The sequence below is a fragment of the Balaenoptera physalus genome (assembly GCF_965194825.1).
Source record: "Balaenoptera physalus genome assembly, chromosome: 1".
In the NCBI taxonomy this organism is placed as follows: Eukaryota; Metazoa; Chordata; class Mammalia; order Artiodactyla; family Balaenopteridae; genus Balaenoptera; species Balaenoptera physalus.
This window is the reverse complement of record NC_138882.1, coordinates 66,225,677-66,239,500: the sequence shown is the minus strand read 5'-3', so window position 1 is coordinate 66,239,500 and position 13,824 is coordinate 66,225,677. Positions and strand designations below refer to the sequence as shown.

General features: G+C 45.8%; 1 protein-coding gene across 4 annotated transcripts in view; it reads left to right on the top strand.

Moving 5' to 3' along the window:
- Nucleotides 1-13,824, top strand: part of UCK2 (uridine-cytidine kinase 2) — a 79,771-nt gene that overhangs the window by 55,377 nt on the left and 10,570 nt on the right. For all 4 annotated transcript variants that reach the window (XM_082438814.1, XM_082438813.1, XM_082438812.1 and 1 more), the window contains 3 exons: nt 2,766-2,925; nt 3,748-3,844; nt 10,662-10,804. In XM_082438814.1, coding sequence (XP_082294940.1) covers nt 2,766-2,925; nt 3,748-3,844; nt 10,662-10,804 — 400 coding nt within the window. The remainder of the gene's footprint in view (nt 1-2,765; nt 2,926-3,747; nt 3,845-10,661; nt 10,805-13,824) is intronic.

Below are 13,824 nucleotides of genomic sequence, written 5' to 3'. Positions count from 1 at the left end.
TTTGTTGTTGCGTGTAGGCTTTCTCTAGTTGCAGCGAGTGGGAACTACTCTTCATTGCTCACGCGGGCTTCTCATTTTGGTGGCTTCTCTTGTTGCGGAGCACGGGCTCTAGGCACACGGGCTTCAGTAGTTGTGGCACGCGGGCTCAGTAGTTGTGACTCACAGGCTCTAGAGAGCAGGCTTAGTAGTTGTGGCACACGGGCTTAGTTGCATCCATGGCATGTGGGATCTTCCTGGACCAGGGCTCGAACCCGTGTCCCCTGCATTGGCAGGCGGATTCTTAACCACTGCGCCACCAGGGAAGTCCCTGACTACTTTTAAGTTTAAGAGGAAAGGAACCAGGATTGTATGACTGTAGCCAAGTCCTTTAATTTGGTGTCCACATCTGTGAAGGGTAACACTTGTGACTTCTGGGGGTAGCTGTAATGGAGCACTTGGCCTAGGGCCTGACACCTAACCAATAATCAGTTAAAATGTTAGCAGTTGGTTGTGGTATGTTTGTGGAAAGAACGATCACCAGCTCAGTCCTTGAAAACATAGAGCTGAGACAAGCAGCTGTGGACCAACAAAACAGCCATCTTTACTCTCTTTTTTTGTTTGTTTGTTTGCTTTGCTTTGGCCACGCCACGTGGCTTTCAGGATCTTAGTTCCCCGACCAGGGATCGAACCCAGGCCCCGGCAGTGAAAGCGCTGAGTCCTAACTACTGGACCACCAGGGAATTCCCCAGCCATCTTTACTCTTGATAGAGAGTGTAATGAACACTGATGTTCTAGAATTGTACCTATTGTATGTTCATTAACCAGTTTTATTGGCCATTGGATAGGTTCTGTCCTAGGTTGTGCCTGGGTTAAGGGAAATGATGGTTTATCTGTGAAATTAAGTAGTGTAACTTCCTTATATGCTTTCCTGGCAGTGGTGGGATTACTATTCTTAGTAAAAAAAAAAAACACATTTAATGTGTTTTAGCTACAAATTAAAAAATACCATTATTTGAATAACCTGATAGATTATATATATCTGGCTCCATGAATCCCTGTTTTCATTTTTGTTCTTTGGACTTCTGGAAGGAATTCTATCTACTAGTGAAGGCTGCAGGTATAAACGTTGCCCTCTCATAGCCTTGTGATGTAAGAAGCAGATGGAAGCTAGGAAAAGGAAATTATGGGCCTATACATGTTTAAAAACTTAGAGGTTTTGATTGCATAGAACCTTTGATTCTGTTGTAGCATTTTCATTTTTTTTTTTTTTTTGCATTTTCAGTTTTGAATGTAGTTTAAGTCATGTGCAAGCTTTATACCTTCCTGTGATTCTTTTTTTTTTTTTTCCTTTTGGCACATCTGTAGTTCCAAAAATCCTAAGTAGTTTTAAATGCTTTTTTGTGTGTTAATGTGTAAAAGTGTCATAAAATAATTTTCTAATAATTAACAGTTGAGTCAAAATATTTTTCCCCCACAGATCCTTATAATATGGCAGTGTGTTTCACCACGTGTACAACAGGACATATTGTGCAAAATAGTTTTTTTTTTTTTTAACATCTTTATTGGAGTATAATTCAAAATAGTTTTAATTTACACTTGCTAGTACAACAGGAATGACCGGTTTTCCTTATGCTTGGACAAATCAAATACATTCTTCATAAGAATTTTTAAAAGTTTCCTGGTTTTTCCCTGTAAAATCAGTTGGTAAAATAAGTTCAATAGTAAGGCTTCTAAGGCTGAGCCCAAGAAACCTCTAACTGCTCATTTTTTCATCGCTTGTAATTAGGTCACCCAGTTCCAGAGGGGGCTTGAGTTACAGCTTCTAGAGGTTTTGTAATGTAGACATTCTTATTTTTCAAATAATCTTTGTATCAAATGAAAAAAAAAAAAAAAAGAAAAGGGTTATTTGGTAAATACAGTCTTTCACTATCTCATTCTTTTGAATGCACTTGGTTTGATAATTTTCCTTTTACAAAGAGCGTATGTTATTGGAGAGAAAAGGAGTCAGATCTGTGTATTACTAGCAACACAACACAAAGCACGTAGGTTTGAGTTCATCTGGAACTGGCGTCCGTACCTGGCGTCCGTACTCTTAGTTGGGATACCCCTAGGTTGTTTCAGGTATTGGTGATGTTTATGTCTCCAGCTCTAAAAGCAGGGGCACACATGTGTGACAAGGCTGCCCAGGGTACTGTGAGGGCGATGAAGTCCACGGCTCTGGACCAGAGCAAAAGAAACAAACAGAAGTAGGATGGAAGCCATGACCTTGGCCTTACCGCCAACCAGTCAAGCTCTCTGCTATGAGATTCCTTTGGCATAAAGAGATGTGCAGGGGCTGTGAGATGTCTAGCAAATGCCCAGTCACTTCATGACCCAGAGGCCCTTTGGCCCATCAGCACAGCCTCAGTGTGCCCTTTCCCCACTTTCTGCTGTCTTTTTTGTGTATCTATCCCAGGGTGCAAGCAAGGAAGAATAAAATAGTGTCACCTTTTATTAGTAGCTTTGGGGAAGGCTTTATGGAAGAGGAGTTAGAGATTACTGCCCTCCTCCCCCTGCCTTCACTGTGATACCTGAGCGTAGTAAATTGTGTTAAGGAAAGAGAGGAAGAGACTTTCGGGGCCCCTGAATTCCTTCTCAGCAGACGTTTCCTCCCTTCCCCTAATGCATCATCCAAGATATGGTAGCCTTGGGGTTCTTCCTTCCAAAGGCCCCCTTGCTCAGGGCGCACACATCAGCTCAGTGACTGGACCTCCCTTATTTTGTGGTGTTCCCTTCTCTCCTTACAGTCTTCCGTTTGTGCTAAGATTGTGCAGCTCCTGGGACAGAATGAGGTGGACTATCGCCAGAAGCAGGTGGTCATCCTGAGCCAGGATAGCTTCTACCGTGTCCTCACTTCAGAGCAGAAGGCCAAAGCCTTGAAGGGCCAGTTCAATTTTGATCACCCGGGTGAGTCGGGGCATTGAAGGGCGTGTGGGGGGGGATTGGTTGAAGAAGTTGCTTAACCTCTCTGTTTCCCATCCACAAAATGGAGGACTGATAGGTACCTTACGGGGTTGCGGTGGGGCTTATAGGAAAGAAGCACTTTGCAACGCATCCTTTGGTGCTTGGCGCCTTAAATACTGATAGAATCTGTGTCTGAACAAGGGTGACTCTTGGAGAAGCTATTACTCCAGGTGGGCCAGACACAGGTTAGCACACACACACAGCTGGTTCTCCCGCCTCCTGATCCGCAGCAACCTGTGTCACACCCTCCCGCCAGCACCCAGCACGTGCGTGTACATGGCTCGTGTGTTAAACTCACCGACTGGCAGAGTGGGGTGGAGGGTCCAGGATGGCGGCCTGAATGGTTTTTGCCCTGACGGTCCCAGATGAGCACACTGCCCCTTTAGCTGGTTTGGAGTTCTTATAACTGTGGAAGTCAAAACTTGGTGTGATGCCTGCTGCAGTCCCCTAGTTGTGAGTATGCTTTCCAGGTTATCATATGCTGGATTTAGAGAGAGAAGAGAGATGTCTGAGGCCAGAGATGGAATGGCAAGCCAAAAAAAAAAGAATCCACTTTTCAGAACTCATTTATACACTTTGGTTTGAGATGCAGGGAATTCGCATTCTGCTTTGGGTAGAAATCTGGCTTTTTTGCGGGGAGGGGATGCTTCTCTAGTGTGTGATACACATATGTGAAATAATAGGTTTATAGGGATGCCCTGTTCATCATTATAGGAGAAATCATTTTACAATTAAGAAACATCTTAATAGTTTGATTTCCTTCAGATGCCTTTGACAATGAACTCATCTTCAAGACACTCAAAGAAATCACCGAAGGGAAAACAGTCCAGATTCCTGTGTATGACTTTGTCTCCCATTCCCGGTAAGTGAGCTGCTCTGGGCTGGGGATTGTTACCTGTTGCTCCCCAGAGCATCCCCAGAAGTTCCAGGCTTCTTCCCGCCCCCCACCCCCGCACCCCCGCCGCCCCCATGTGCCTGGTGCCCACTGCAGCCTGTCAGTGACAGGGCGGTGGCATCAGCGTGCCTGTAGGTGCACGGCGTCAGGAATTCATCCAGGTGCTTCCTGGAACAGTCCAATCGTGATCATCATGCTCTGTTAACTCTGAAGGGATAGATTTGTGAATTTGGACTCAGGTGAGGGACTGCGCATTCGTCCTCATCCACATGCCCAAGCTGTTGTTCCTGGAACAAACGCAAGGGGGTGTGGTAGAGGAAAAACAGGAAGAAGAAGAAAGGAAGCTGTTCTTTCTGCTCTCCTGGTTTACTTGGGATCGAGCTGTGTGGGGAGGTGTGAGGGCACTGGGGTCACCAAAGACTAGACCCACCAGAGAGCTTCTCAATCACGTCAGACCTGTCCTTTCCATTTGTCGATTTTCATGCTCCTAATAAGGAATAGCAGAGTGGCTTGACCTCCATTACAGCTTCCTTCCCTCTTGAGTGGTGGGAAGGGGCTTCTGGAGGACTTCCCTCCTGCTAGCCAGACCCCGAGCTCCTTCAGAGCTACACAGAGCTCTCTGCTCACTTTGTCTCCTTCGGGGGACCTCCCAGGCACACTCGACACTCCTAAATGGTGTGTCACACCACGTGTAGCTCCTTAGTAGTGGCTCAGTAAGTGTTGTTTTTAGCTCTGGGCTCTTTTGAAAGTTTCTCCCTCCCGCTTTTCATTTTCCTTCTTGGTTTCTTTATCCCACTCTCTCTTGAGTTGATTTTTTAAAAATGGGAAATTAGATTTCGTACCAAATATTTCTATAATTAAAAACAAATGTTTCTATAATTAAAATGTTTCTACTACCAAATGTTTCTATAATTAAAAGCCCGGGGCTTCCCTGGTGGCGCAGTGGTTGAGAATTCGCCTGCCAACGCAGGGGACACGAGTTCGAGCCCTGGTCTGGGAGGATCCCGCGTGCCGCAGAGCGACTAGGCCCGTGAGCCACAACTACTGAGCCTGCGCGTCTGGAGCCTGTGCTCCGCAACAAGAGAGGCCGCGATAGTGAGAGGCCCGCGCACCGCGATGAAGAGTGGCCCCCGCTTGCCGCGACTAGAGAAAGCTCTCGCACAGAAAAGAAGACCCAACCAACACAGCCAAAAATAAATAAATAAGTAAATAAGTAAATAAATATATATATATATATATATATTAAAAAAAAAGAAAAAAAAGCCCGATCTTCATCTCCCTGTGTGTTCCTTTAGGACACATCTCCGCCTTTAATGCAGTTAGCTCACGTGTTCTGTGCTCTTCTCATGAACTTTCTCAGAACTTGAGGGTGTGGCAAAGATTCGGTTGGAGGAGGAGAAAAGAGAGAGCACATTGTGATGGAAAGCCGGGCTGCTTTGGCTCTCACCTTCATCCCTCACTGGTAGCTACTGAAGTACTTCCTACTATGGACCCGATTCTGCTGTGCAGGACATTCAAAGAACAAGATATGCCTCCTATATCAAACCTCTACAGACTGTGCAGGAATAAAGGGGTGTTTAGAATAGGGAACTGGAGCTAACATGAATAATGAGGGGGCTGGGAGAGCAAAGATCTGGGAGGCCGCAGCCAGAGAATCAGAGACATTCGTCCCCAATGATGGCAGCCTGAGCTGCCATCTGGAGAAGAAGCTAGGTTCATGCAAAGTCCAAGAATCTGCTGCATCCATCCGGGCCCACAGCCTCTGAATGGGAACTTATGGAGTGTCTGCAGTTTCCTTGTCTAGCTACTATGATCTCCTAAAAATTACAAATTTTGTTTCACTTTCATTTTCTTTTTAAATTTAATTTTAAAAATTTATTTTATTCATGTATAGTTGATTTACAGTGTTGTGTTAATCACTTTCATCTTCTAGGTTTTCCATTGGCAAAGTAGCTGGGACCATATAGGGAAAGGGATTCTGGGAATTGTAGTTTCTAGCCTTGGGGGAGTGGTGGTGATGTCAAGTTGACAAGAGACAGTCTAGCCCACCACCTCTCAGGTCCTGGGCGGGGTACTGCTACAGAATTACAGTGCAGCCTGACGACTGAGGCACGGGGATGTGGAGGAGTAGGAGGGAGGAAGGGCTGGAGTATTTAGCGCAGGTTGTGTAAAGGAGATGATATTTAAGCTGTGCATTGGAAAGCATGAGAAATTGTTGGGAAAGGGATTTCCAAGGTGATGGGTAGGGAGGCATTTCAGGGGCAAGCTTGGTGGGGAATTGCAGTAGGTTAGGTGTGGAGGGATGGGGGTCAGTGTGTGGGGAGAGCGGCAGGAGGTGGAGGAGGCTGGGAGGCAGGCAGGCCTCAGATCAGGAAGGACCATGGACCCCAGGGCCAGAGGACAAACGTGTTGGCAGTAGGCAGCCATAGATGGCAGTTATGTAGGAATGGAGAGGTCATTCTGGTGGCAGGAACGAGGATTCACAATGCTGTTTATGCAGCCCTTGGAGTGGCCCAGGTGAGAGACTGATATGGGGCCGATGGAAGGGAGTGGAGTGAGGGCACTTGGCAGGAGTCAGGGCCTGACCAGTGTAGTCGGGGGGCAGGAGGTGAAGAAGAGTAGCTTGTGCAGCACGAGCTCCATCCAGTTCACGTATTAACAACAAAAAAAACCCTGCAGAGTTGCCCATCCAGTTGTGTTTCCGTTTTTTTCTCCAGATTCCTCTCTCATACCTTTTATTTTAAAATCCTGTTCTTTAGTGGCCCAGAGCCCATCTCTCGCATGAAGCTTTGTGACCACCTAAGACCACAGCAGTCCCCCCCAACTCTTAAGGGCCACTTGTGAGGGACCCAGCTGTCCAGGGTTAACTGATCCCAACCCACCCATGGGTCTTTCATGGTGACTACAAACAAATGTTGGGCTGAAACTGAGAAGTCACCTATTCTCTGTAAATACCTTTCTCTGGTCTTCCCCTTCTTTATCGTAAAGAATAATTGTCAAATGAGAAGGTTGGGCTAGGTAATCTCAAATGCTCTAATACTCCAGGTTTCTTATGTGAACCTCCCAGCCCATCTCTAAATTCCTAAACAGAATATTGCACCATAGGTTCCTGGCACATCCTGGGCTAGTAGGTGCTCAATAAATGTTGTTTTTAGCTCTAAGCTATTTCTAAATTTTCTCCCACCTAGACCTACATGTGGACTTGGGAAGTGATTGATTTCAACTTTTCGGGGCACCACCCACAGAGCAGGCAGTTTGTTCTTCTTACTGTCCCAGGACTGAAGAGGCATGACTGTTGAGTTGGAAAACCACCTGTTCCTTTTTAGTGTTTATCAGTTAGGCAAGCTGATCAGCACTGCCACACAGTGCCAGTCTGGGTAAATTAGCATGGTCATTGCACTCACTCTGTGTATTCCAAATGGAGCCCTAGGAATCCCACACACGTGTTTTGTTTCCCAGCAGAGCCTTTCTGCCCTCTTCTTGGCCCAGGACAGCTGCCTAGAGTGACTCATTATTTCACTCACTCGTTGATCCTTTTTTCTATCCATCTTGCTTCTGAACTCTGCCCAGTTTGGTTCCTTATCCTAAACCACAAAACCCTGTTTTCCGGTACCTGACATTCTTCTAGGGTTGGCGTGTCTCAACCCTGGCTGCACAGTAGACATACCTGGGGAACATTTTTAAAAAAGGGCTGACATCTTGTCATTTGCGACAGCGTGGGTGGACTTAGAGGGTATTATGCTAAGTGAAATCAGTCAGACAGAGAAAGACAAATACTGTATGATTTCACGTATTATGTGGAATCTAAAAACAAATGAACAAACAAGAAAACAGAAACAGCATCATAGATACAGAGAACAAACAGGTGGTTGCCAGAGGGGAAGGGGGTAAGGGAAGAAGAAATGGTGAGGGAGATTAGGAGGTACAGACTTCCAGCTACGAAATAAATGAATCACAGGTATGAAGTGTACGATGTGGGGAATATACTCAATAATAATAATGTAATATCTTTGTATGGTGACAGATGACAACTAGACTTACCATGGTAATGATTTGGAAATGTATAGAAATATGAAATCACTGTGTTGTGTACCAGCAACTAACGTAGTATTGTATGTCAATTATACTTCAAAAACAAACTCATAGAAAAAGAGATCAAACTTATTGCTACCAGTGTGGGGAGTTGGGGGAGGTGGGGAAATGGGGAGATGGGCTTGCAGGGGGAGGGAGAACTAGATAGTCAAAAGGTATATACTCTAGCTTTAAGATAAATAAGTACTAGGGATGTAATGTACAACATGATAAAGATAATTATCACTGTTGTACGTTATATATGAAAGCTGTTAAGAGACTAAATCCTTAGTTCCTTCACAAAAAATTTTCTATTTCTTTAATATTTCTTTTAATGTTTCTTTAAATATTTCATTTATATGAGATGATAGATGTTCACTAAACATTATTACCATTATTGTGGTAATCATTTCATGATGTATGTAAGTCAAATCATTATGTTGTACACCTTAAACTTATACAGTGCTTTATGTCAATTATATCTCAATGAAACTGGGAGAAGAAAATGTAAATTTAAAAAAAAAGAAAAAAAATTAAAAATAATGTATCAAATATGGGAAAAGAACAAACATTGCTTCTAGAAATGGAAAACACAATGGCACATTTTTAAAACTCAGTAGACATATTTAGCAGCAAAATGGACCTAAAAAAACCCAATTCAAACACTAGGGGATTGATCTGAAGAAATCATTCATTAATGCATTAAGGAAAGAAAAAGACAGAAAAAAAAACCAGAAAAGAGATTAAGAGACATGAAAGACAGTGAAAAGACCTGAAAAATATTTAATAAGAAGGAAAGAAAGAGAATAAAGGCAATATCTGAAGAGACAGTAGCTTAATTTTCCCCAGAACTAATGAAACTCACTAAATCCACAGATTCAAGAAGCCCAGCAAATCCCAAGCAGGATAAATAAAAAGAAATACACAAGTGAGTTCTACTTTTTGGAATTGGTTAATATTCCATTGTGGCCTAACAGTTAATTTTTGTGCCTGCTGCAGTTGTATTTCCAAGTTTTGTACAAAGTTGTGTGCACGCACAAACATACATGCTTGCTAACTGTGTTATTCATACTTTCCATTTCCTTCGTTATTGCTACTTCATCTGTCAGTTTCTAAAATACAGAAGTTAGGCGTCTCTCCAATACCAACGTGGATGCAGTTTCTCCTGGTATTTTTATCCGCTCAAAATACTTCGAACCTCTGCTGTTAAGTAAATAAAGTTTCATGACTTAAAAAAAAAAAGAAAGAAAAAATACCTGGGGAGCTTTTAAAAAATATCGATGCTCTAGCTCCACCCCAGACTAATAAAATCAGAGCCCCAGGGGAGTAGGGTCCAGGTATAAATATTTTTAAAAGCTCCCCAGATGGTTCTGTGTGCATCCAGAATTAATACCACCTTCCTAGAGAGTCTCCTAATTGCACTAACCTGGTGCTTTTCTGCTGTCTTTTATGCTCCATATTCTGCCACCTTGGTAGTTGCTCCAGCAGTGCTGCCTTAGAATTTAGACAGGAACCCAAGGGACTGAGCCAATAAAGAATCAAAGCATGTTTATGGGAAGGAAGTCCCTCCTTAGTGGCCAGCTGCTGCTGACTTCACTGTGTTTGCACAGATAAAACCTATCATCTTAAGGAACTTTTGAAATAACTGTTTGGTTTTCTTCACAAATGTTTCTTCACAAATGTCTGCTAGTTAGGGTGAGTGGTAAACCTTGGAGTGGCGTCATTACTTCCCTTTTAGTGAATTTTGAGGTGAAGTGCAAGGTGGTTTTCCGACAGAAGCAAAAGATAAGATTGCAGTGAAAGTTGAGACAGGGCGGAGCTGGACCCCAGCAGGCCCCAGTTATCCATTTGGTTTCACTCCCCTGGCTTTTGAAAAGTCGTGTTGACAGTACTATCTGCCTTGCGCTTCCCAATCCTGTGGGTAGATGGATGAGGTAATGTATGTCCCTGCTTTACTGATAAGGTAGACAGTTGTAGGAGCCGGGCAGAGCCAAACCTGGCAGGACTGGGACTCTTTCCCTCCACAGAAATCGTTTCCCCTTCCCACCCTCTTACCTAGAGCTTTCTTTTCCCCTCCCTCCATCTGCCCCTTCCTTCTTCCTCCCAGTTGCCTCAGCACTGGGGGAGGGGGTGGAGTTGTTGGGAGAAAACTGTGAGTTTCTGTTTTTGAAAGTTCAGAGTGTTAGGTTCCATAAATGCCAGGACTGAGAGCATTCCTGGAGACGCCTTCGGAGGGGAAAAAAAAAAAAAAGTGATCACATCTTCTTTTGTCTGTCTTTATTCTTCATTCAACAGCAGGTTTTTTTGTTTTTTTGTTTTTTTGACCGTGCTGTGTGGCATGTGGGATCTTAGTTCCCCGACCAGGGACCGAACCTGCGTGTCCTGCATTGGAAGCGCAGAGTCTTAACCACTGGACCGCCAGGGAGGTCCCAACAGCAGGTTTTTTATTCCAAGGAGAAGGATGTCTACCCATCTGATTTATGGCGAAAGCTCAGAAGAACTGGTCACAGGAGACCTTTGCTCCAGCCGTCCTGGCGCTCATTCTTGGGTCTCCCGTGGTGGTGTGAGGGCTCTGTAAGGTTGTGTTAGCTAAACCCTCTCAGCGCCCTTTCAGTCAAGGGGTTGGGACCCCAGACTCCCAGACAGCTTCTCTTGTTTCCTCCTCCCGGGCTCCCCCCGCCTGGCTCGGCCCATCATCTGCTCTGGTTTGCAGGAAGGAGGAGACGGTTACCGTCTACCCTGCGGACGTGGTGCTCTTCGAAGGGATCCTGGCTTTCTACTCCCAGGAAGTGCGAGACCTGTTCCAGATGAAGCTTTTCGTGGACACAGATGCGGACACCCGGCTCTCCCGCAGAGGTGCGTTCCAAAAGCCTCTGATGGCCCTGTCGGTGGCCTGTGACAGGCCCCTGCCCTCCCCTATCCTGGGGCCCGTGCCTTCCCCGAGGCAGCCTCGTGGCTGTGTGGCCCAGCCCAACTGAGTCAGTCTAGTCCCAGGGATGTCCTGCTGCCCAAACATTTGGTGACATCTGAGAAGGGATTAGTCACTTATTGTTTCAGGTAACGAAAGGCTCGTGAGGTCACAGAGATGACATAAGAAGTTTACGTTTTGGTTTTGCTGGGGAAAAGTTTGGTTAAATGCTCAGTTCCTTATGATTTCCCCACAGGTGTCAGAATCAAGATGGGAACTCACTGTAGGACATCTGGGGTGGGGGGCAGGAACACCCTCTGCCTGCAACTCTGGGCAGCTGGTCCCACCTGCCCGCTTCTCTCACCCTTCGCTTTCCGGAAAGTTCTGTGGAGGTTTGGTCACTCTGTCCACCCAACTTGGGAGCAAAGTCAGTTGTTCTCTCTGCAGGCCTTCCTTCCGCGTGTGCTGAAGACACCAAACTGCTTGCTGGTGGGAGAGCGGAGCCTGTGAATTCAGCTCTGCGGGACACAAAGCAGAGGGCTTGCTTCCACCAGAGAGCTTGGGAGGCTTTGTGGGGGAAGTGGGTTCTGGACTTGGATGTGGCGGGGTGATGGCGTGGGCAGCCCAGGAAGGCATGTACCGCAAACAGAGACACCACGGCTTGTTAGGACTGTCTTGCTGATCTGGACAACAGGTAGGGCTGTCGCCCATGGGTGGTGTGAGGGGCAATGGAGAGTTGGGGAGAGATGAGAAAGGTTCCTAGCAGAGTTAGAGCTGACGGGACCCCAACCAAGGCAGTGGGGTGTGGGTGACTGAGGAGGGGGATGAAAGCTGACTTAAGGTTTGAGTCCCCATCGTGCGGAAGAGGAGTGACACAGGAAACGCCAGGGTTAGCTCCTAGTCGCAGAGCAAGTCGTTGGCAGAGTCAAATTTCATAAGCTCCAGCCCAGAGCCTTCTGACCTCAAAGTCTGTGAAGTTTCCTCTTTTCCGGTTCATGAAACAGATTTTCAGTTTATCCAGTTCAGTACTCTTGTCACAAGAACTATAAGTGGAAATGACAGAATCTAGAGAAATGACTCCCTGGGTTTTGCCCTCCTAAGAAGTAATAGGAGTCACACTCTATTAAGTCAGGGGAGCTGTACTTCCCCTCCCCGGTGGTGTCGGGCAGGGGGGAGTAACCTGATGGAAAAAAGGAGAATTCTAGTCCCAGCAGAGCCCCTTGCTAACTTTGTGACTTTGGTGGTTCTTGTGACCTCCCAGGCATGGGTTTTTTTATTTAAATGGGTAATATGAAGGAGACAGGCCTGTGTTTTAGGGTTACACAGGCCAGATAAGAATTGCGTGATCTTTTTTGACAGAGAATTGAGGCTTGAGCCTGACAATCGCTTATGCATCTGCCCCAGGGTCTGGTTTATCACCTTCATCCACAAACCCAGGTCCTACCTAGGCTGATCTGCTCGGATGTCCATATTAGCTTGCCAAATTTGGGAGGCATCACTGGGGGGAAAATTGGAGTCAGATGAACTGGACTTTTTATTTATTGGTTTGTTTGTTTGTTTGTTTGTTTATATCCGTCATCAATTTTATACACATCAGTGTATACATGTCACTCCCAATCGCCCAGTTCAGCACACCACCATCCCCACCCCACCGTGGTTTTCCCCCTAAACTGGACATTATTTAAATCCTGGTTTCACCATTTAGTAGATGTGTGACCTTGGGCGGATTATGCTTTAATCTCTCTGTACCTTATTTTCCTATTGGTTGATCATGTAAGGATTAGTTAGTACTTCTGAGATAGTTATGCCGATCAGAGGTAATGCAGGTAAAATGCCTGGTGGTGGCATTATTTGATAAATATCAATGTGGCAGATCAGAAACCTGCTTCACCTGAGATTATGATGTTATGTTTTCCGAGTGTTCTCTCAGGACTTGTCAGAACCTCTGAGTAGTCATGTCCTCAGGAGCTGGTGACACCTGGGCTGGTACCATCATTAGTCCAGCAGGTGGTACTAAAGTCCCAGGAGATGGAGTGATGCCTGAGGGAGGAGCAAGTGCAAGAAATTGCACAGGAAATTAGAACCACGTTTTGTGGAGTGGCAACATCCTTGGACTCTGATTCACTCAAACAAATAATCCTAGGGTAGATTAAACAGAAACGTCTCCCTCCTTTTCTTGTACTGAGATCCTTATGTGAAATGGGGGAGAGACCTGAGGTGATGGTGGCCTTCTCTGGGGATTTCTTAGGGTCAGTTCTCTTCACCCCCTGCCTTCCCTGGTGCCCCTGGGGCAGGTCTCTGCCTTCTTTCCGTTCCGCTGTCTTGTCATGTCACCCACTGCTTAGTCACTCTCAGCAAAAGCTGTTTCTACGAATTCACTCTCTGTCCACCTAGGACAAAAAATATGCCTGGCATGTGCTTTGTGGGTAAGGGAGAGGGAGGGAGGGTTAGTTGGGAGCTGTGGGGCAAAAGAACATTCCTGGAGACTTGAGTGAGCACTATGATTTCAGCCGTCTGTGGGTTGCATCCTCCTGGGCACATTCCAAGTTGACCCTCATGTGGGAGGGAGGTCTGCATCAAGTCTCATAGCCTTGGAAGGACTTCCTTCCTTCCCAGGGACCCCCTTCTATTTCTAGGGAATTGGTTTCCTCCCAGCAGAGCTTGCCTTCGCCTCCCCTCTCTGTGTGAATTTAACCAACCCTTGAATTAGGAACAGGGAAGACGTGAGGCGGGGGCCCTGGGACTGCTGACCCCTAGTCTCTCCCGCCATGGCTCTCTGTGCCCAGTTTACACGGAATTAGGGCTGCAGCGAGCCTTGAAACAGTCAGTGTGTTCTTTTACTAGGGTAACACATCTCCTCAAGGAATTTTTTAAGTGAATTGACAGCCGTGGAGGAATTGTGTTTATTCTGGGTCCTTCTACGTTTGGTTCTCGGCTTTGGCTGATGTGAAGCAGCACTAGCTGATTT